The 19,146-nt window shown below is 43.0% G+C and overlaps 1 protein-coding gene across 1 annotated transcript in view; it reads left to right on the top strand.

Annotated features, from left to right (window-relative positions):
* ARHGEF3 (Rho guanine nucleotide exchange factor 3) overlaps nt 1-19,146 on the top strand; it is a 1,464,987-nt gene that overhangs the window by 498,692 nt on the left and 947,149 nt on the right. The window contains exon 2 of the mRNA XM_069643668.1: nt 4,644-4,710. Coding sequence (XP_069499769.1) covers nt 4,644-4,710 — 67 coding nt within the window. The remainder of the gene's footprint in view (nt 1-4,643; nt 4,711-19,146) is intronic.

The following is a 19,146-nucleotide window of genomic DNA, read 5'->3' as shown; positions in this document are numbered from 1 at the left end:
TGTGGCCAATGGAGTGGTATATTATACGTACATTGCTGCCATTGGAGGTGCTTTGATGTTAGGGCACCCACTCAGGTATTTGGCATCTTCTGTTGGTTCTTGCGGCTGTGATAAAAATGGTTAGCAGCAACAACTATCTATGCACCAAGTAATCACCACAGGAGGTGTGCGGGTTGTACTTCCAGATTCTTCTAGGTGGGTTGGGTGTACGATTGCGGTAGAGGTGGCGTTGGTTCTATCACACCACTGTTAAGATGTGCCGGATTAAGATCATGTCCTCAGACTCGAGAGGTTCAGATATTGGCGGTCTGGCAGAGCGGTTTTGCGAAACTGAGAGTTTTGAGGAAGGTGCTTCCATTTCTTCCGACTGAGGCTAGGAGCAAAATTGTCACAGCCGTCATCATGGGCGCAATTGATTATTGCAATGGCATTTATCTTGGCCAGCCAGATGCACTTCTCCCACGCCTGCAGATCCTACAGAGTCCAGCAGCCAGGCTTGTTCTTGGTGCCCCGAGACTCTCCCATTCTCACTATTTCCTCCAACGCCTTCATTGGCTGCCTGTAAGAACCCAGGTGAAATTCAAAGTCTTGTGCACGGTTCACCGAGCCATTCACTCCGCGGGGGCCGAGTTTCTTCAGACAAAGCTCTCACTTTACCAGCCTAAGAGACCTCTCCATTCACCCAATCAGTTTCTGATGGACGTTCCACGCTTTTACCGCAGTCGTGCAGGAGGCAGGTCCTTTTCTGTACTGGCCCTGTCCTTGTGGAATACTCTCCCTTTTCTTATTAGGAGCATTCCCGTTTTGTCCATCTTCCATAAGCAACTAAAAATGTTTTTGTTTTAAATGGTGTCGTTCCTCTCACCTCTCTGGTGATGTTTTCACGCTAGCGCCTTGATGCCTCCAGGTCTTTGCCGCGCTCTATATATTACATTACACTACATTCTACTACTATTGTTGTGTTTAGCCCATTTTTTGTCGGTGCAGTGATTCATCAGTCCTGTGACATTACATATGTGAGTGCTGTAAATCAGCGAGTGGCACTTGAGGGAAGGCACGGTTGTGATAGGTGTATGAAAGTGTGTGTGGTCCGGGCTGCCGCGAACACAGGCCGCACCGTCAGGTATTTTGGACAAAGGTCAGTGATGCCATGAATGCATCCGGCACCGCCTGGGGAGACAGTTCATATACTTGAGACTGATGGGGTTTTCAGGATAATGCATTAGACAGGTTTTGAGAGCTTTTTTTGAAGGAGAGGTCGTTTTTGGTGCGGCGGCTGTGCATGAGTAGAGTGTTCCAGATGGGGGCACTAGGATAGAGGAAGCCGAGTCGCCAACTCTGGTGGAGTGGTGTGGTAGAATAACCAGGAGGAGAGCTGAGCCTGATTGGAGGTTTTCTGGGGGGCTGGTAGTGGATGATTTTGTTCTAAAGGAACTCAGGTCCCGAATGATGGAGTGCTTGGTGTGTGATGCACATGGCTTTGAAGGTTGCTCTTAGACTAACTGGGAGCCAGTGTAGAATTCTGAGTGTTGGGCTTATGTGTTCTCTGGGTGAGAGGGCAAGGAGCAGTCTGGCTGCTGCGTTTTGGATACGTTGAAGTTTCCTTAGCTGGCGTACTGGGACGCTGAGATAGAGGGAGTTGGCATAGTCTAGGTGGGAGATGATAATGGCTAGTATTGCAAAAACTCTTTGAGGGTGAGAGAGTTACAGAAAGATTAATTTTAGGATGTGTAGGTGGAAGTGGCAGGTTCTGGATACAGAGTTGATGTGCTTGGAGAGGGATATAGGTCTGTGTCCATGGTGCATCCAATATTTTTGACAGAGGTGGATCGGGCAGGTGGGGTTCCAAGGGCAGGCGGCCACAGTAAAGGTTTGGGATCAGAACGGTTTTACCACATATTAGGATTTCTGATTTGCCCAGGCTGCAGACCACTTGAAGCAAAATTTGACTCCAGGACAACAGGTGCCATACAAATGTTCACACATGTTCCACAATACGATGGCCATTCGTGATTCTAATAAATATGCATCTTGTGAATATTTCTAATTATGTTGTGTATTTAGCTATACTTGTTATACTATATGAATAACAAGTTCACTTGTGTATTTCTGCCATTTACCTTACACTCAAAGTCAAGTGTCGATCCTGAGGAGAATAGAGAGCAGACACTCAGAGCATCATTAGAGTAACGCGCTAATGTAGAAACTGGCTATGTTTTGGCATACTGCTCTTTGATCATTCACCCAGGCTACTTATGGGTCTCCAACACCCATAGACGGAAGCATGCCAGCTTGTCAGTAGAGGTATTACCTCTGCTTCCAATGGCGGTAAAGGACCAGGCTGAATTACTGCATGCAGACTGAACTTCTGATTTTTGGCTCAGTTAAAGCAAGAGAAAAACTAGGACCAAATTATGATAAACTATACATTGACCGACATCTAATAAATACAGTCAACCAAGTAAAAACTCGTAAGGTTACCATTGAGGCATTACTTAACGCAGACATACTAGTTGTAAGTGTGACAAAAAACATACAATTCTATCTCAGGCTCCTACGCCTGATAAAACCTTTTGTTTCAGTAGCAAATTGTGCCACTCTAGTAAGAGCTTCAGTCATGTCAAGATTAGACTATTGTAACGCATTATTAGGCGGAGCAAGTAAACCTTGCACTAAAAGATTACAGATTCAGCAAAATGACGCTGTGAGAATCAGATATCACAGTATAGAAGAGATCTGCACTGGCTTCCTGTAGAAGCAAGAATAGGGTTTAAAATGAACACCATGACTCATAAATGCTTATTTGGTGATGCCCCCAGATATCTGAAAACGTGCACCACTGTCCAAGATTCAATTAGAGATACCGGATCGAAAGATTCCATGCAAGTGATATGCCCTAGGTCCTGCCGAGTTATGGGAAAGGAAAGGTCATACGGTCATACCCTGTAAAAGCAGCCACTGCATGGAATAAGCTGCCTGTACAATTGTGCTGTGAAAGAAGCTTACTTTTCTTATCACACTGTTGCTCGTCTCTATCGCTTCTCCGCGCCCTGATGCCCACAGGCTACGGCGCGTCAGAAATAAATAAACAAATAAATAAATAAATATAATGCAGTGCTTTAAGTGGGCCGGGGCCTGCCGGGGCCCAGTCTCCAAAAAGTGGGACTGAGCCGGGGCCCTGCCGGGGCCCCCGTCCTACCGTGACATTGGCGGGATGCATTATCCCATCGCGGCCGCAGCCGCGACGGGAGACGCGCCTGTCATGAAGTCAGGCAAGCTGACAGAAGTGGCAGCCAACTGCAGCGACGCTGTGCCTGGCTGCCACTTCAGTCAGTCATAGTAACTGCCTTTGGTGACCCCTCGCGCGAGAGGTCACCAGAGGCAGTTACTGTCCCTTTGTTTCCCCTGGTCGCCGAGGCGTCTTTAACCCTCGGCGAACCTGGGGATTCCTCGACATATTTCGAGGTTTATAAAAGATGGCTTGGAAAGTACACATTTCAAGCCATCTTTTATAAAGCTTTGCCGACGGACAATTTTGTCCGTAGTCAAAGCTTTATAAAAGATGGCTTGAATTGTGTACTTTCAAAGCCATCTTTTATAAACCCGAAATCTTTAAAAAAAGATGGCCTGAAAACTAGGCGAACCATAGGGTATGCACACAAATATATATAAATGTTATATATTTGTGTGTGTACCTTAATATGGTTTGTGTACTTTGCAAGCCATCTTTTATAAACGTAAAAATATGTTACATTCTCTATGTTTAGAAAAGATGGCTTGCATAGTACACAAACCATAGTACGGTACGCACACAAATATATAACATTTATATATATTTGTGTGTATACCCTACGATTTGCGTACTTTTTAGGCCACGCCTCTCCCACAAGCCACGCCCCCAAATGAGGCCCCCGCCCCTCGATTTCTTACCCCACTTAAATCCCTGATAAAATGTATTACAGGGAATGTCCTACACAGTAAAACAGGTGGTTTGGGTGAGTGGTAAAACATACGTGTTCTTAAATACTTAACGTCGCCTCTAAACGTGTAATGAAGTCTTTAGTTGTGTCGCAATTTACACAGTGAACATAGTGAAGTCTAAGCTGCTTCAAAATGTTGGCACCACACAAAGCTCCTCCTTCCTAATAGGCCACCTTTAGGAGTCATGTTGAGAGAGGAGCGAGGTCGCTTATTTTCCGAAGTTTAAAGGGTCACAAAGGCTGTCAACATCCTGCAGCGTGAACCCTCCGAGCCTGTGATGACTTCCCTCGTCCCCGCCCTTCCCTGCCTGACCCTAGCTCACTTGGAGCTTAAGATATCATCCGCCGTGCTGACAGGCACCCCTTTGTCATCACTATTCATGAACCACTAGCCCCCTCCCAGCCCTTTCAAGTGCCACGAAGCCCCTTCGCCTTAACCGTCAAAACGGACGGTGTCGAGTGTCCCTAAACTCCATTAGCACTCAGTGCCTATGAAATCCGTGTGTAGTAAACAAAAACACCGCAGCGATGTACTTCATCTGAGCACAAAGCGACAGGAAATGTAAAATGTCCCGTTCGCGCCCGCCAGGTCAAGTGTGACCGCTTTCAGCGCCAGCAGCGTGGAACGCAGGGGGGCTAACCGTGTGCTTTCTTCTCTTGCAGGCCTGGATGGCAACACAAGAACTCCTTTTCCCTGTTTCCTTCCACCAAAGGCTGGCACTTCAGAGGGGTAAGTGCGGTCTTGCAGGAGTATTGTTTGATCAGTCACGCTCAGTGCTATCGGTACATTATCAGGATAGCTGGTCTTAGATAACATGTTTGTGCACACTTCATCTGGAATATGTTGTTTTAATCAATGATATTACCTGTGTTGATGCAAATGCAGATGACATTGCATGAATGTGTTATTTTGCTCTAGTGGCGCTAAATTGCACAGGAGAATATTACACGAGGTGATGGTCAATTTTTTCCGGGTGAAAGTTGTGGGCTTTGTAATGCATTACTATGCCTCTTATGGCTTGTCATGCCTTGCTATGCAATGCTGTGTCCTGCTGAATGTGGCTTGCTGATTGTTTACAAACCTCACCATTTTTCTGACCACTCTCCTTTCCACCCCATAGTACACACATGGACCAGCCACCCACACAATGCAACCAAACCCCAGCTAGGGCATCCCTCGCCCACGGATACTAACACCAATCGCAGCACCTCTCCCACGGGCTTGTGGCACACAGTCCTGCGGGAACCCTCTCATCATCCTGTTGCTCAGGGCAGACATCGCTAGTAGCAAGCCTAGGAGGACACCTACACCTGGGGCTCCCTTCTGGATAAACATAGCCTAATTGCCCTCTCCACAGCTCACCTATTGTAATTGTGATAGTAATTGGTATTTATAACGCGCTTAATACCAAGAGGTTTCTAAGCGCGGACCCGGGGATCGAACCGATATTGCTCCGTGTTGTCTTGCTTCAAAGGCGAGTACCTTGCCCCTGGGCTATCCTCCAGAGACACATACCAGCACACCAAGCCATGTTCCGGCCGACCTACACGCATCAAGAGAATCCTTCTCCTCCTAACCGAACCCAAGCCGTTTTCCTGCAGATCCCAAAGCTCCACGAGGATCATCAAAGAGAAGTGGTATGCTATATAACCCCCATAATCTAACTTATGCTTTTCTTGTATTAGTTTATTCTTTTAATGCGCGTGTACAGCAACTACACACTGAACAAAAATTGAAACATTGAAGGTGGAACATTCCTCCCAGCTCAATTGGTGAACTAGCTCAACTAATTAATGAATCAATACCTCACCCCAGTCATTTGTGCAACCTGCCGTCACAGGTTCTAATCCTGGAAGGACACATGCAACTGTTGCGACATCGATAAATGGAGTCCGATTCAATTGGATAATAGTAAAACCTACTGCGGGAGGGCTTAGAAACGCGATGAATCCAGCATGAATCGCTATGCAATGAAATGGATATTATTAGTATTCATTGATCATCACCCTTTGCAGGGTTCTCCTTTGTAATTTAGGATCACTGGAGCAAAAGGAACACAGAATTTCAATTTGCCTAAACATTTTAATATATGTACCCCAGCCATGATGCACTGAATCACCTGACAATGTGTATACAGAGTTTAAAGGGTGAATGTTATCTTCCACTGCTTTCTTGGTTCTAAGGGTAGAATAGAACTATTTTTCTCTGACTCGGAATAAGACTCATTGCTTTGAAGCAATCATGTTTTTAAAAAATGTGTGTGCTTGAAATTATTTACATGGCGTATATTAAGGACCTATGAATAGACTGCATTTTTGTATCTTTTTTCTAGAGTGTGGAAAGGTCCACAAAGGATGTGTCAAGATATTTTGTGTACTATAAGTGTTCGTTACTGGGTGCATTGTCCTAATTTAGCACATCTAGTGTACAATCCCACTCCATAATTCTGGAGGAACAGGATGTATTAGAAAGGTGGTCCTCTCACTTTATGCAGGGGAAGTCACCACACTAAAATATATGTTCATATGTTGGTAACGGGTTTACAGAAATAAGGTTTGGCCTGCCTGTGACCAGCTCACTAGGAAACCATGCACACATGCGGTCACAGAATAGATACATTAATTAGATTTCTGAATCTAATTCTAATAGGACCATGTCATTTCTAAACAGCACAATTTAAGTCCATAGTTCCATCGCCACTTACCGGCCCATGTATTCAACTACTTTACATAGAAAATTAAAATACTTTATTCTCCCCAAGATTAATAGCAAGTACAGGTATCAAAGAATGAGTGCATAGAAAAACAAGATTAATGTAAAACACATTTGAAATGAATTCCCCCAATGTTAGATGTGATGCTGCGGGTTTCTAGCATATGCATGGAAGGTGAGTGCAAACTGTGGTGAGTTGCATCAGACTCTTTTGGTGTGTGTTTGGGGACACTGTGCTGTCAATTTAGAAAGTGCAGCGTAGGGGTTCATCCGCTCAACATTGGGACACAACTTTATGATTTTCTAATAAAGGGATAAATACTCCTCTCACTATATTCCAGGCACCAGGCCATAGTGGTACAGGGTCCTCACCCGACTGTACAGTGTAATAAGTGAGGCATTAATATAATTTACTTTGGTATCATTTTCTATGGAAATAAAAGTGGCAAAGCTAAACTTTCTTTAAACCTCATATGTCTATTTTAAATATGTATGGTTTTCACACATCACAAATTATCAATCAGTCATGGACATGTTAAAATGTGCACCCTTCCACACATCCAGTGTCAAAGTACACATGTGAAAACCGACTGGGTTTCATTTGATTGGCTTTGGATTTACAAAGAACTGTGCTTTATCTGCACAAAAATGCTATATTTTCCCATGTTAAACAAATCTGGCTTGGGTCAAATGCAGCAAGAAAGCAAAGTACAGTCCCCACTCTACATGCTCAAGAATTTGATTTGGAGTGAGCTAAGCAGTGACATGTTACTATAGGACAGGTATCTAATTGTATTGGGGCATTCGTATACTGACTTATGAATAATTATTTAAGGGACAGAGCTAGCAAGGACCCACACGCGTTTCCAGAGAATTCCATTTAAGCGGACCCCTTCTGGTCTCTATCTCTCTCTCCTTTAGGAAAGCAGGTCTGCCTCAGGTAAATCTGCTCGAGGCTTCCTTTTAAGGCCCCTTTCATCTGCAGTTATTATCCAAGATAAGCACTCATCCATTTGGAAAAGGGGCCCTCTTCTATGTAGCCTTTGAATTCCTTGCCCTCTCTATTTCCTGTGTGTTACTACTTATATAATGGGAGATATTCCCACACTACGTGATTTTGACATCACACTTTTTAATTGGTCAGATCTTTCCATTTGCTTGCTTAACAGGTATACCCCCTTAATTTTCATAGGTTGATCATATTTTGAAATGTGATGGTGGGGCTGTATGGTCTGGACAATTTTGAATTTAAAATCATATATTTTTTTTTTATTTTTTTTTATTTTTTTATTTTCATTTAGTTTGTACAAACTTTTTGAAAAAACAAAATTATATACAATGTTCCTCCCCTATCCCTCTCTAGGGTGCTTCAGAAGTGGGTCTTTACAGTGCATTTTTCTTAGCAGAGTGTGGTGTTCCATAGCTTGTTACTTCTCTCCGACCTAGTTATTCTCTTTTTTCCATTACTCTGTTCGCTATAAATGATTTAATAATCCATTACCAATCCTTTATCTTGTTTTACTTCGCCTCTTCATCTCATCTCAGCACTTCGGAAGCACCCATTACTTTTTAGTTTCTTTCTCTAATTTAATTCTCTTTTAGGAGGTTTTCAAGTATTTCCACGAAGTATATCAACCCGAAGGTGTCTTTTTCACAAGGGTTGTGAAATTTTCGCCATAGATCCTCTCCACTTAAGGTGGCATATTTTCGCACTGTATGTCCTAAGTGTATAGATCTCTGATTTTTCAGGGCTTCACAGTACAGTGTTAGGTGTTTAAGGGTTTCTTGATGTTTATTACAGAAACGACACTTGAGTAATGCTTTCAGATTCCTCGTTCTTATTGCTCGGCTTACTCTGGTGTTTATTAAGTTCATACGAAATTTCATATAATTTGTTCGATGTCTTGCATTAGCTGATCTCATCAAATATTGAGGCAGTTGTTTTCGATCTTTGGCTTCTATAGCTGCATCTTCCATAAGTTTGTGGCGATTGCGATCATCAACTGTCGAGCACCAATCCTGTTCCCATAGCTTTTTCTTCACATAGTTCGGGTTGTTTCTCAGGGTGTCTTGATCAGTTCCCAGTTGTTCTAACTGCTTTTTACACCCGTCTGCCCATTTACATAGTAGAGTTTCTTTGTTGCCTTTCATAGCATTTTGTAAGATCTTAAATTGAGGCAAACATTCTACTGTGATGATTTTCCGATATATGGATAGCATGTTCCATAACACTCGGGCGTGCATGGATATTAAATTAAGTTCATATCTCAAACATGCACTCGAGATTCCTTTCTGTAAGTGCAGAACCCTCCTCCAGTATTGATTTTCTAGTTCTGGCCATAGAGTGGCAGACACTCCTAGGGCACATTCTGCTCCATAAATCAGTGATGGGATCACTTTTTGGTTGTAGTGGGCTATTACTGGTTGTAGTGAGAATTTCCCAAACTTTTTGTTTATTACTACTCCTTGACTTGCTAATTGTCTGCATTTTTGTTTAGCATTCTCTGCCCAAGGAGCATCGTTTATGTTACTATTAATCCAAACACCTAGGTATTTTGTCTTTTTTACACATCTTAAAATTTCGTTTCTCAGTCTCCACTTAGGGGTACTTTTTGTACTCCGTTTGTTGTTTCGTGTTAAATCTTGCAGAATTATTATTTCAGATTTCGTTGGATTGATTTTTAATTTATTTTGTTCTACGTATTTCTCTAAAGCTGCAAGTTTTCGAGTTAGTCCAATTGGTGTTAGGTCCAGTAATGCAATGTCATCTGCATATAGCATCCAGCTTATTGCCTGCCCATTTATTTTTGGTGGAAAAGAGTTTACAGCTGCTAGACTTTCGCCAATGTCAGATATAAAAAGTCCAAACAGCGTTGCTGCAAGCGGGCAGCCTTGTTTCACACCTTGGTTCATTTCGATTGGCTTGCTCAACGTTCCACTTGAATCAAGGCGGATTTTAATGACTGTGTCCGTGTGGAGTTCTTTTATAGGTTGTAATAGATTATCTGGGCACTTCCATTTCTTCATCTTTTCCCAGAGCATCCTTCGGTCGATGGTATCAAAAGCACTTGATAGATCGACAAATGCTACGTAGATCTTTTTATTTTGTCGAATTGCTTCCATTTTCAGAAAGTTCAGAATAGTTAGATTCAGCCCGCAGCCAACTCCTTTCACGAATCCAGTTTGCCGAAGATCGTATCTTTTGGTATCTTGGATCCAACGTAATAGTTGGTTTTGGAGCTGGGAGGCAAAAATTTTTCCAACCACATCAAGCAGAGCTATCGGCCGATAATTTTTGGGGTCGGTTCGATCACCTTTTTTGAAAATTGGTACTACAATGGCACACCGCCAGGAGGAAGGTATTTGTTTCGTCTGGAGGATGGTTTGGAATAATAAGTAGCAGATATCTGCCCATAGTTCTGGGTGTTGTTTTAGGTGTTGATTTGTTAGACCATCTGGTCCTGGTGCTCTCGATGTGCTTAATTTTTGAATGTTTCTGTAGATTTCCTCTTTTTTTATTTCAATTGACCACTCATGCTCTGAAGATGGTGAAGTTCTTATATTGGGTTGTTTATTATTGAATGTTTCTGCGTATGTTGAGCTTCTGAGATCGTCGATTTCATGATGGCTCCCTGGGGTGTTGATGTGTTATTCATCAAGGCCCAAAAATCTCTAGTCTTTCTTTTAGCAAGTACTTCCATCATAATTTCGGCATCTCTCTGTAACATGATGTGTTTGTGGCTGATTAGCCAGTTCTTATAGGTTTGTTTCAGATGTCTTATCCTGCTTTGATTATTTGTATTGGACTTGTTTTTGAACGTTCTCAGTGCTTTTTTCAGATTTTTTTTCTTTTCGTTAACTTCTGCATCCCATACATGGAGCTGTGTAAAATCTGGTCGTGCCTTAGTGTATTTTTTCTCTCGGTATATCTCTAATAGAGTTGTATACTCGATTTGTTCCATTTTTGTTGTATTTTCGAGCGATTTCCTTAGTGAGATGATATTATTTTCACTCAATCTTAGCCTATTACGACCAGGACCTATTTCGAGTGTCAATAATTCTTTGACAGCTGGTCTTCTGGGTTCGTTTGATTTCAAATACAGCTTTACTATGCTATGGTCACTAGTCTTCATTTCGATGATTTTAAGAGATAAGACCTCGCTTCTTAGGATTCCGTCTACGAAGATGTAGTCAATTGTTGAGTTTTGCGAAAGCCTTCTCCAGGTTGGATGGGCAGGAATGTCCCCTGGCGTATTGCCGTTCAGCAAGTGTAAGTCCCAAACTTTCATCTCTTGCATCCATCGTCTGGCTGCTTGTTCACCTTTAGTATTTTTTTCTTCAAGGGGATTATTTATAATAGACAGACAATTTATGTTTAGGTCTCCACATACTAAGATGTTTATATCCTTTTCGTTCCTTTTGATATTACAAATTAATTCTGAGATGGTTTCCATAAAAATATCTAATAGTGTTGTTGCATGTTGCCAATATATATTAACCAGTATTACTACTTTATTTTTGTTCACGTCTTTCTCCGGTAGTTTCACTTTACACACTTGTATATATGGTGACACAGTAGTGTGAGATAGGATACGTAAACCACTTTTTACTTTGGCGAGAATTAACATTCCTGACATGGGTCGTCCCTTTTCCCCTTTAATTGCTCTGTTGAAGGCTATCTCAAAGCCGTCTGCTACTGGAGGTTCCAGTAGCCAAGTCTCTTGTAAACAGAGCAAGTCTATGTCCATCATATTTCTTCTGTATTTCATCATAGCAACATGATACATTGATGAAATACGGATTTCTGAGTTCCCGTATTCCTCTCAAACCAAGGGATATGTGACATGACTTTGGGCGGTTATTTTTGATAGAAGTATTAATATTTATAATTGAATTCATGGATAATAAATAGTAGTAAGTGGAATTTGGTCTTCTTTTGTAGAGGAGAATCCCACGGTTGCAGAATACCTTTTTTCAGTTGATTCTCCATCATCTCATTGTGCATTTATGATGAAAAGAATTTTAATGCATTTCTGGTGCTAACTAAAAATGTGTTTCATTTCTTTGAAGTATGACACCGTGTGTCCATGTATGCCTTTCAGTTATTGATGAATTAGGTGGCCTGACATGCTTCCTTTATTTGTAAAGTCTTTCATCGCTCAGCCGCGGGTGCTCTTTATTACCTAACTGATGTGAAGAGGTGGCACTTTAAGTACATTCAGCTACATTTGAAGCTCAGATCTGGAAACACCAAGCTTCTAGCATGCGATCAGTTACGATTTTATCTTTACAGTACCGTGACCAAGGCCTATTTGGAATAGTACATGTATTTTCCTTTAGAATATTTCCCTTGAGATGGGTCCATGTAAGTTAGAAGCATCTCATTTAATGTTTTCTTCTGGGATGCTGTGAACAGGTGGTATTAGTTACAGGGTGTTTAATGGGGTTCTTTGATGTAAAATACATAAGTCTTGCTTGTCTCTAGATGTGGGGCTGGACCTACTAATATGGAATTTCAACCCTACCCCCATTAACAATAGGCAGAGGTGAACAGAAATGAGTTGTACATGGTTCACTGTAGAGCTAACAAAACAAACATTGCTGCACCCATATCAGAGCACGATATATGGCAATGCAGTTGTAAACAGTAATATATTCACTGTTTTAAAGTTTCACATATGCTAGAACACATTTTGTATTTACAAAAGGCTTTTATTTGCATTTACATGTGTATCAGAGTAGTTTTACAACCTATATTCTTAACATCATATTCCATTCAACTTTGCTTACTGTTGAAAAAAGTGGCATCTGGTATTTTTTGTTCACGAAATCACTGATGAATGCATTCAAAAGCTTAACAATGTTTTCCATGTAATGCGACTACTGGCTCCGAAATCCTTGGCCTTGTTGCACTTTGCTGCCCACTATTTGTAGGGAGTAATTTCCTTAGTGTCAGTGTAATGCACTCCACGTCTTTTAATTTGTAGAGTTCTGGACAGTACCTTAGCTCAATGGTACAATGTTTCAGATGAAAAAACGTTTTATTTTGCAAAAGGGGCTTTCAGCATTTATTGCTGTGAGTTTAAAGTTGGTCAAAAGCCACTACGTGTGCCATAAGTACATTTTCATTTATGCAGTTCCTTTTTAATTCGATGTTCATAAGGAAATCAATGTCATTTGTCAAGTACGGTCTTTCTGCCTAGAAGATAATTAACTGCATCCTTGAGGTGCTCCATTTCATGGTAATCAAGGAAACAAATAGCCAGGTACGTCATTTCACCAAAATGCTAGGGCTAGCAGAAGTGACATCACATGACCCTTGCACATCACAAGAAGTGATGTCATTTGACCCTGCCCCCAAGTGACATCACAGGAAGCAATGACACGCGACCTTCCGATGCATACAATGCCTGTTTTTTCCACCCATAACATTCAAACACACACAATCACATTCACCCACCAGTCACTCAACCATACACCTTCTCTTCCATCCACTCTCACTGCATTCTCCACACAGGTACACACCCACCCAGAATATTCAAACACACACGATCACATTCACCCACCAGTCACTGAATCATACACCTTCTCTTCCATCCACTCTCACTGCATTCTCCACACAGGCACACACCCACCCAGAATATTCAAACACACACGATCACATTCACCCACCAGTCACTCAATCATACACCTTCTCTTCCATCCACTCTCACTGCATTCTCCACACAGGCACACACCCACCCAGAATATTCAAACACACACACTATCACATTTCTTATCATTCACTCATCACTCACTGACCCATAGCACACACATGCATCTGACACGCAATCCACACATGCAAAATACACATCACCCTTTCTAAAAAAAATAAAAAATAAGCCTTCGTACCTGCTTTTCCAGCTTTGTTCCATCACTCCAGGCCACCCTGAGCTCCTCCGTGCTGCTCACAAACAGGAACCAGGAAGCTGTGAGAGCTTCCTGGTTCCTGTATATGAGTCGCAAGGAAGCCAGAGGAGAAGGGGTTGGAGCTAACGTGGCATGTGACACGTGCCACATGTCCTGGTCAGCTCACTCTACTGAGCGATTCCTTCTCGCGCTGCACGCCCCGACCCAGACCTGTTTTGGCGGTGCCCCAGCTACTTCAGTGCCCAGGAGCTTCCATTGTAAGAACAAAGAAAAGCACTTTTCTTTAATACAGGGAAGCCAAGGGAGACTGCACGGGTAGCTAGCTGCTGCTGCGACACCTGGCGATCCGCTAATGATGTCCCTGCACACAGCCCACACGGAGGAGCAACGCGCCATTCAGGCATTTCTCATGTTAGATTCGAGACGTCTCAGTTTCTCTTGATTTCTCTACAGGTGTCATGTGCTACAAATGCCGTAGGGCTTAGACCCCATAAAGAATCATTAACACTGAATACATTCATGCTTCAATAATTGACCATCTGAGCTTTGACATTTTAAACTCAGCACTTAATACTTGCCTTTTGGGTATCAGATTCCTTAATCAGAACAGATTGCATTCATAGGTTTCACTTACTGAGAACCACCACAATTCACAAAGTGACTTTTACGAGCAGAACTGAAACAAGTACACCTGACACAGGACATGGCACCGCCTCTGTAATTCTGAAAGGTGACCCTCATCGTAGGACTTGAGAGCATGTCACACAACACAGAAGAGCAGCACTGATATTTGGAAAGAAGCCCTCGCTGCAAGACTGAAACAGGGATACCTAACTTGGGAGAGTGTTCCTCTACTGAAAGGCGGCCCTCTCTCCAGGGCTGAGAGAAGTGAACCTCGCGCAGGGCAGAGTACCACAGCTGCAATACACAATGATCCATATTACAATATGACAGGACACCACTGCTGCAGCACTGAAAAGAAACGCAGCATGATTGCGAAAAGGGCACTCACTGAGGAAACCACCACTGAATTACTGCAAAGGGACCGTTTTTGCAGGACTGAAAGTATTGCACCTCACCCAGGCCCAGTGGCAGAGGCTGCACCTGGCTTGGTAGGGCTGAAGACCTCCCAAATGGAGGAAGTAGAAGACAAAAGATAACGCTTTGCTATGATTCTCAGCCTGCCAATGGAAAGGGGCGCTACAGGAAGAGGCTGTCAAATCTCTCAACTGCAATGAGTAGACTGTTTAAGTTTAAATAATCATTTACTGGTAGCAGTAACAAAGGACAGTGGCTGAGGACAAAAGATGGCCCTGCCCAGCTACATCTTTAAGGGAGGGCAAAAGGGGCTTGGGCCCCGGGCCCCCACCTAGGAGTGGTTGCTCCCAGATGGCTGCCAGCTTCAAAGAAGTCAGTGCCCATTATTTACAAAACATGCCAGTATATTTTATGGTGCTCTGATAAAGCTCTTAAACTGCTTCCTGAGTGTTAACAACTACATTCTTTTCTGATCAATTAAGCATGTAAACCTTTGTGCATTCACTGTAGAGCGCACATTGGCGGAAATTCTCAAACCTTTTTTTGGTACAAGTGTTGACATGTGCCAACTCATCTCATCTTTTGCGCCAACAAAAGGTGCGCCCAAATCCGCAAAGGGCCTATCTGAATGTGTGCATCTTAGACGCCTAAGCTAAACCACCATTTCACATCTCAACGCAAACTCTCTTCTTTACACCACCACTCAACTAGAACACAGCGATACTATGACACCATTCGGTATAGCTGTTCTCATACCAACATCCGCCTCATACTCGCCATCACCCTATTCTTAGATGCACACATTCAGATGCCCTTTTTCATGTTCTTTGCTCATTTGCTCAAATAAGGGGTTATTTCTGCTCCTTTGAATGCTCATCCAGAAACAACAAATGAGATTCGCTTTCAATTGTGCAAAAATGAAAGGCCTCCCATTGTGCCTGTTTGGACTACGGCCAGGGGTAGGCCCCATTGCATGATAGACATCATTTCTGAACCGTTCATGCATTTTCTTTACACCGCTGCTCTCCCACTTGTATTTCTATCATTTCGAAAAGGATAGAAATGTTATTTTATTTTTTACCGCATTTCTCAGTGACAGGGGGGCCTGTCACTCTGAAATACGCTCCCAGCACCCACGTCGGTGCAGGGAGCCTGGAATAGATTATTGTCGGGAGCACACTTGTAACACTGATGTATTTAAGGGGGCTCGGCAGCACATCTTTGTGCTATTGTTTTGCCACCTCTGAAGTCATCTTTGAGAATAAGGTGGCCTGCACATTTCTGAAGTGAGTGCAAATGATAGAGGCGCATCAATTGGCCTCAATTTGAGAGTCTGCCCAAGTGTGCCCATTCACTATAGCACAGCTCCTAGAATTCTAACCCTTCTGTGAGGAATATATTGATCTTGTGCAATTCCTAAAGTTGATATGAGTATTGATACATTTGAATGCCACTATTTTTTAATAAGATCGCTCAGAGTGTTAAACACCCATTACAGAGATGTGCGTTCACATGCCAGATCACGGTATCAAATGCAAGCAAGGCAGACTCAGCCTTTTCAATATCTGAGATGGATAAACTTGTGTTTATATATGCGCGCTACGCTACAAAACAACGCACCTCATTATACAGCACATGCCATAAAAAGTAACATAGCATCAGTATGATGCAGGTCTAGAGCTCGATTCCTCCAACTGGAGGTTGTAAAAACTAACAGCCACCCTAATAAAAGAGCATAAGGTGTTATTCGGGGAAATGTGATTAGGGAGTCAGATGCGAGAGTGTGGAACCAAAGTGCTGAGGTCCAAATCTTGGCTTCATCTCACTGTACAGTACTCTGCTGCCTTACACAAGAAGGCCTGCCTTCTCACATGCCAGTGCCATTGTTAGCCCATTTCCTGATATTTCCTTTTATGGAGGTCATTTGAGTGAAGCTTTTATATACAGAAAAGAGGTGACTTAATGTCGCCAGACTCTAGTAAGCACATGTTCAGTTGTGCTTATGTGCCCACGAAATTAGTTGCTTTCTTATACAATTTCAAAGGTACTTCTGCACATCATAAGTAACAGTAAAGAAGTCTGTGTGTTGGGTGTATTTAAAGCTTTAAATACAATAGAAAACCTCAGATTAAATCTTTTATGCTCACCCCAATCAATACTCTGGTACTTACCACGATGTAGAACATGGAGCGGAAATCAATCTTGTCTTGCATGATATGATATGATAGGTTATTTGTAACGTGCTTAATACCCAGAGGTTTCTAAGCGCTGACCCAGGGATCGTACTTGTGGTGCTCTGTGTCATCTTGCTTCCAAGGCGGGCATGTTGCTGCTGAGCTATCCTAAAGAGACAACATGCTTCTATAAAGTTTTGTTTTAAAATATTGTCAAGTCAGGTTATTTTTTGATTTCTGTACTTTCCAAGCCAGGTCTACAAAACAGGGTATTATTTTAGTTCATGAAAGTCAAACACTCACAAATTATTGTACCTGAACTGGGAAACAAAGAGTTAAGTGCAGAAATGTCAGATTGGCTCAAATCCCAGCTTCACTTCATAACCAACTGAGCACTTCATACACTATTGTGCTGCCTAACATATCAAAATTGCCATTGTCTAAAAATGTTAGATTTTCATCCCCTACAAGTACTTCAGTACTCAGGCTACGGTCTTCAAAAAAAGTCTCACTTAAGTTTGATTAGCTATAGTGTTGCTTCGTGTACAATAGTAGTGGCCTTGATATATTGCACACCACAAATGTGTTTGTTCCTTCACTGACTGATATCAATATAGCTTAAAACCATAGCTTTCTTCCAAATCCAGTTAACATACATGCACCTTTCTGGTAACTTCTAATTTATATCCACTATCTCTTCTATGCAACGGTATGTTTACCTTTCCCATTGCTTGCAATCTGTCTGAATGCTTGAGCACTTTTATATTCTGTAAATATGAGTCATCTATCTATGCTAGGGTGTGTTTACCTTTTTCATACGGCTACTGAAACTGTTTTTAGTTTTGGCTATTAGGTGGCAATAAAGTGCCATCTATAAGCCAAAACAGTTGCCTTGGAGTATAATAAGAAGGGAGATGGGATGTGAGGAGGAATACACAGCCTGTGTGTGCGGTTTGGTTTTTGTGCCGACCCTATGGTTTCCCTTGGCTATTCCTCCCCACCCAAACATATATTATGTTATGTTATTTTGCATTCATATAGCGCCTTATGTACCATTGGTATAGTCTCAAGGCGCTGGTAGGTTGAACGCCCTTGGGAACTGAAGTCCAAGTCAGTAGAGAGAGGTAGAGAGAGTAAAAGGTGCGTGTGAGCACCTGATATGTGTGCAGCTGGTGTGGCATTCGTGTGATAGCTGCTTCTTAGCGGTAGGTGTGGTGGTTCTGAGATCACGAGTATGTGTTCGTTCTGGCAGGTTTATATTCAGACTGATTCTGGCTGCGTTAGGCCTGAGGAGAAACTCCTAGGCTGTAGGGTGTGTAACCAGCAGTGTTTAAATAGGGTGATGGCGAGTATGAGGCAGATGATGGTATGAGAACAGCTATACCGAATGTGTCATAGTATCGCTGTGTTCTAGTTGAGTGGGGGTGTAAAGAAGAGAGTTTGCGTTGAGATGTGATATGGTGGTTTAGCTTAGGTGTTTGAGATCGGGCCCACTCCAATAGTTCCATGTACTCCATCCGTTCCATGTACTCCGAATGTTTCATGCGTTATGACCGTTTGAGGAACTCAAAACCGATCACATCCATGGTCTTTCCAACGTTCCATGTATTCCAAACATTCCATCTCGCACACCGTTTGCTCCACAACTTGACACCCGCTCTGCGCTCTACACCTGCTCCGGATTCTACGCCCGCTCCGCACCCTGCACCCACTCAGCACTCTACACATGCTCCACACCCGCACCATACTCTACATCTGCTCAACACCATACATTGGCTCTACACTAACGCACCTTACATCCGCTCGACATCCTACATCAGCTCCACACCGTCTCGTCCTACATCAACTTGACACCCTAAATCTACTCAACACTCTACATCCACTCCATACTATTATCCACTAACACCCTACATCCACACCACGACCTACATCTGCCCCACGCTCTCATCTGTTCCATGCCCTCATTCATTTTGCGCATTCATCCGCTCCACACACTCATCCGCTCTACGTGCTCATCTGCTCGACGCGCTCATCCGTTCTACGCGCTCGCACGCTCTACGCACTCCCGGCTCTATGCACTTGCCCGCTCTACCCACTCACCCGCTCTGCGCACCCATCTGCTCTGCGCACCCATCCACTCTGCGCACTCGGCCGCCCTACACACTCATCCGCTCATACACACTCATCCGCTCCACGCACTCAACCGCTCCACGAACTCAACCGCTCCGTGTACTTATCCGCTCCGTGTACTCATCCGCTCTACGCTCTCACCCACTTTGCGTACTCAGCTGCTCAACGCACTCAACTGCTCTTACCCACTCATCCGCTGTAC

Source organism: Ambystoma mexicanum, chromosome 2p (assembly GCF_040938575.1).
Source record: "Ambystoma mexicanum isolate Mex_15411 chromosome 2p, UKY_AmexF1_1, whole genome shotgun sequence".
In the NCBI taxonomy this organism is placed as follows: Eukaryota; Metazoa; Chordata; class Amphibia; order Caudata; family Ambystomatidae; genus Ambystoma; species Ambystoma mexicanum.
This window is presented reverse-complemented; position numbering and strand designations above follow the sequence as displayed.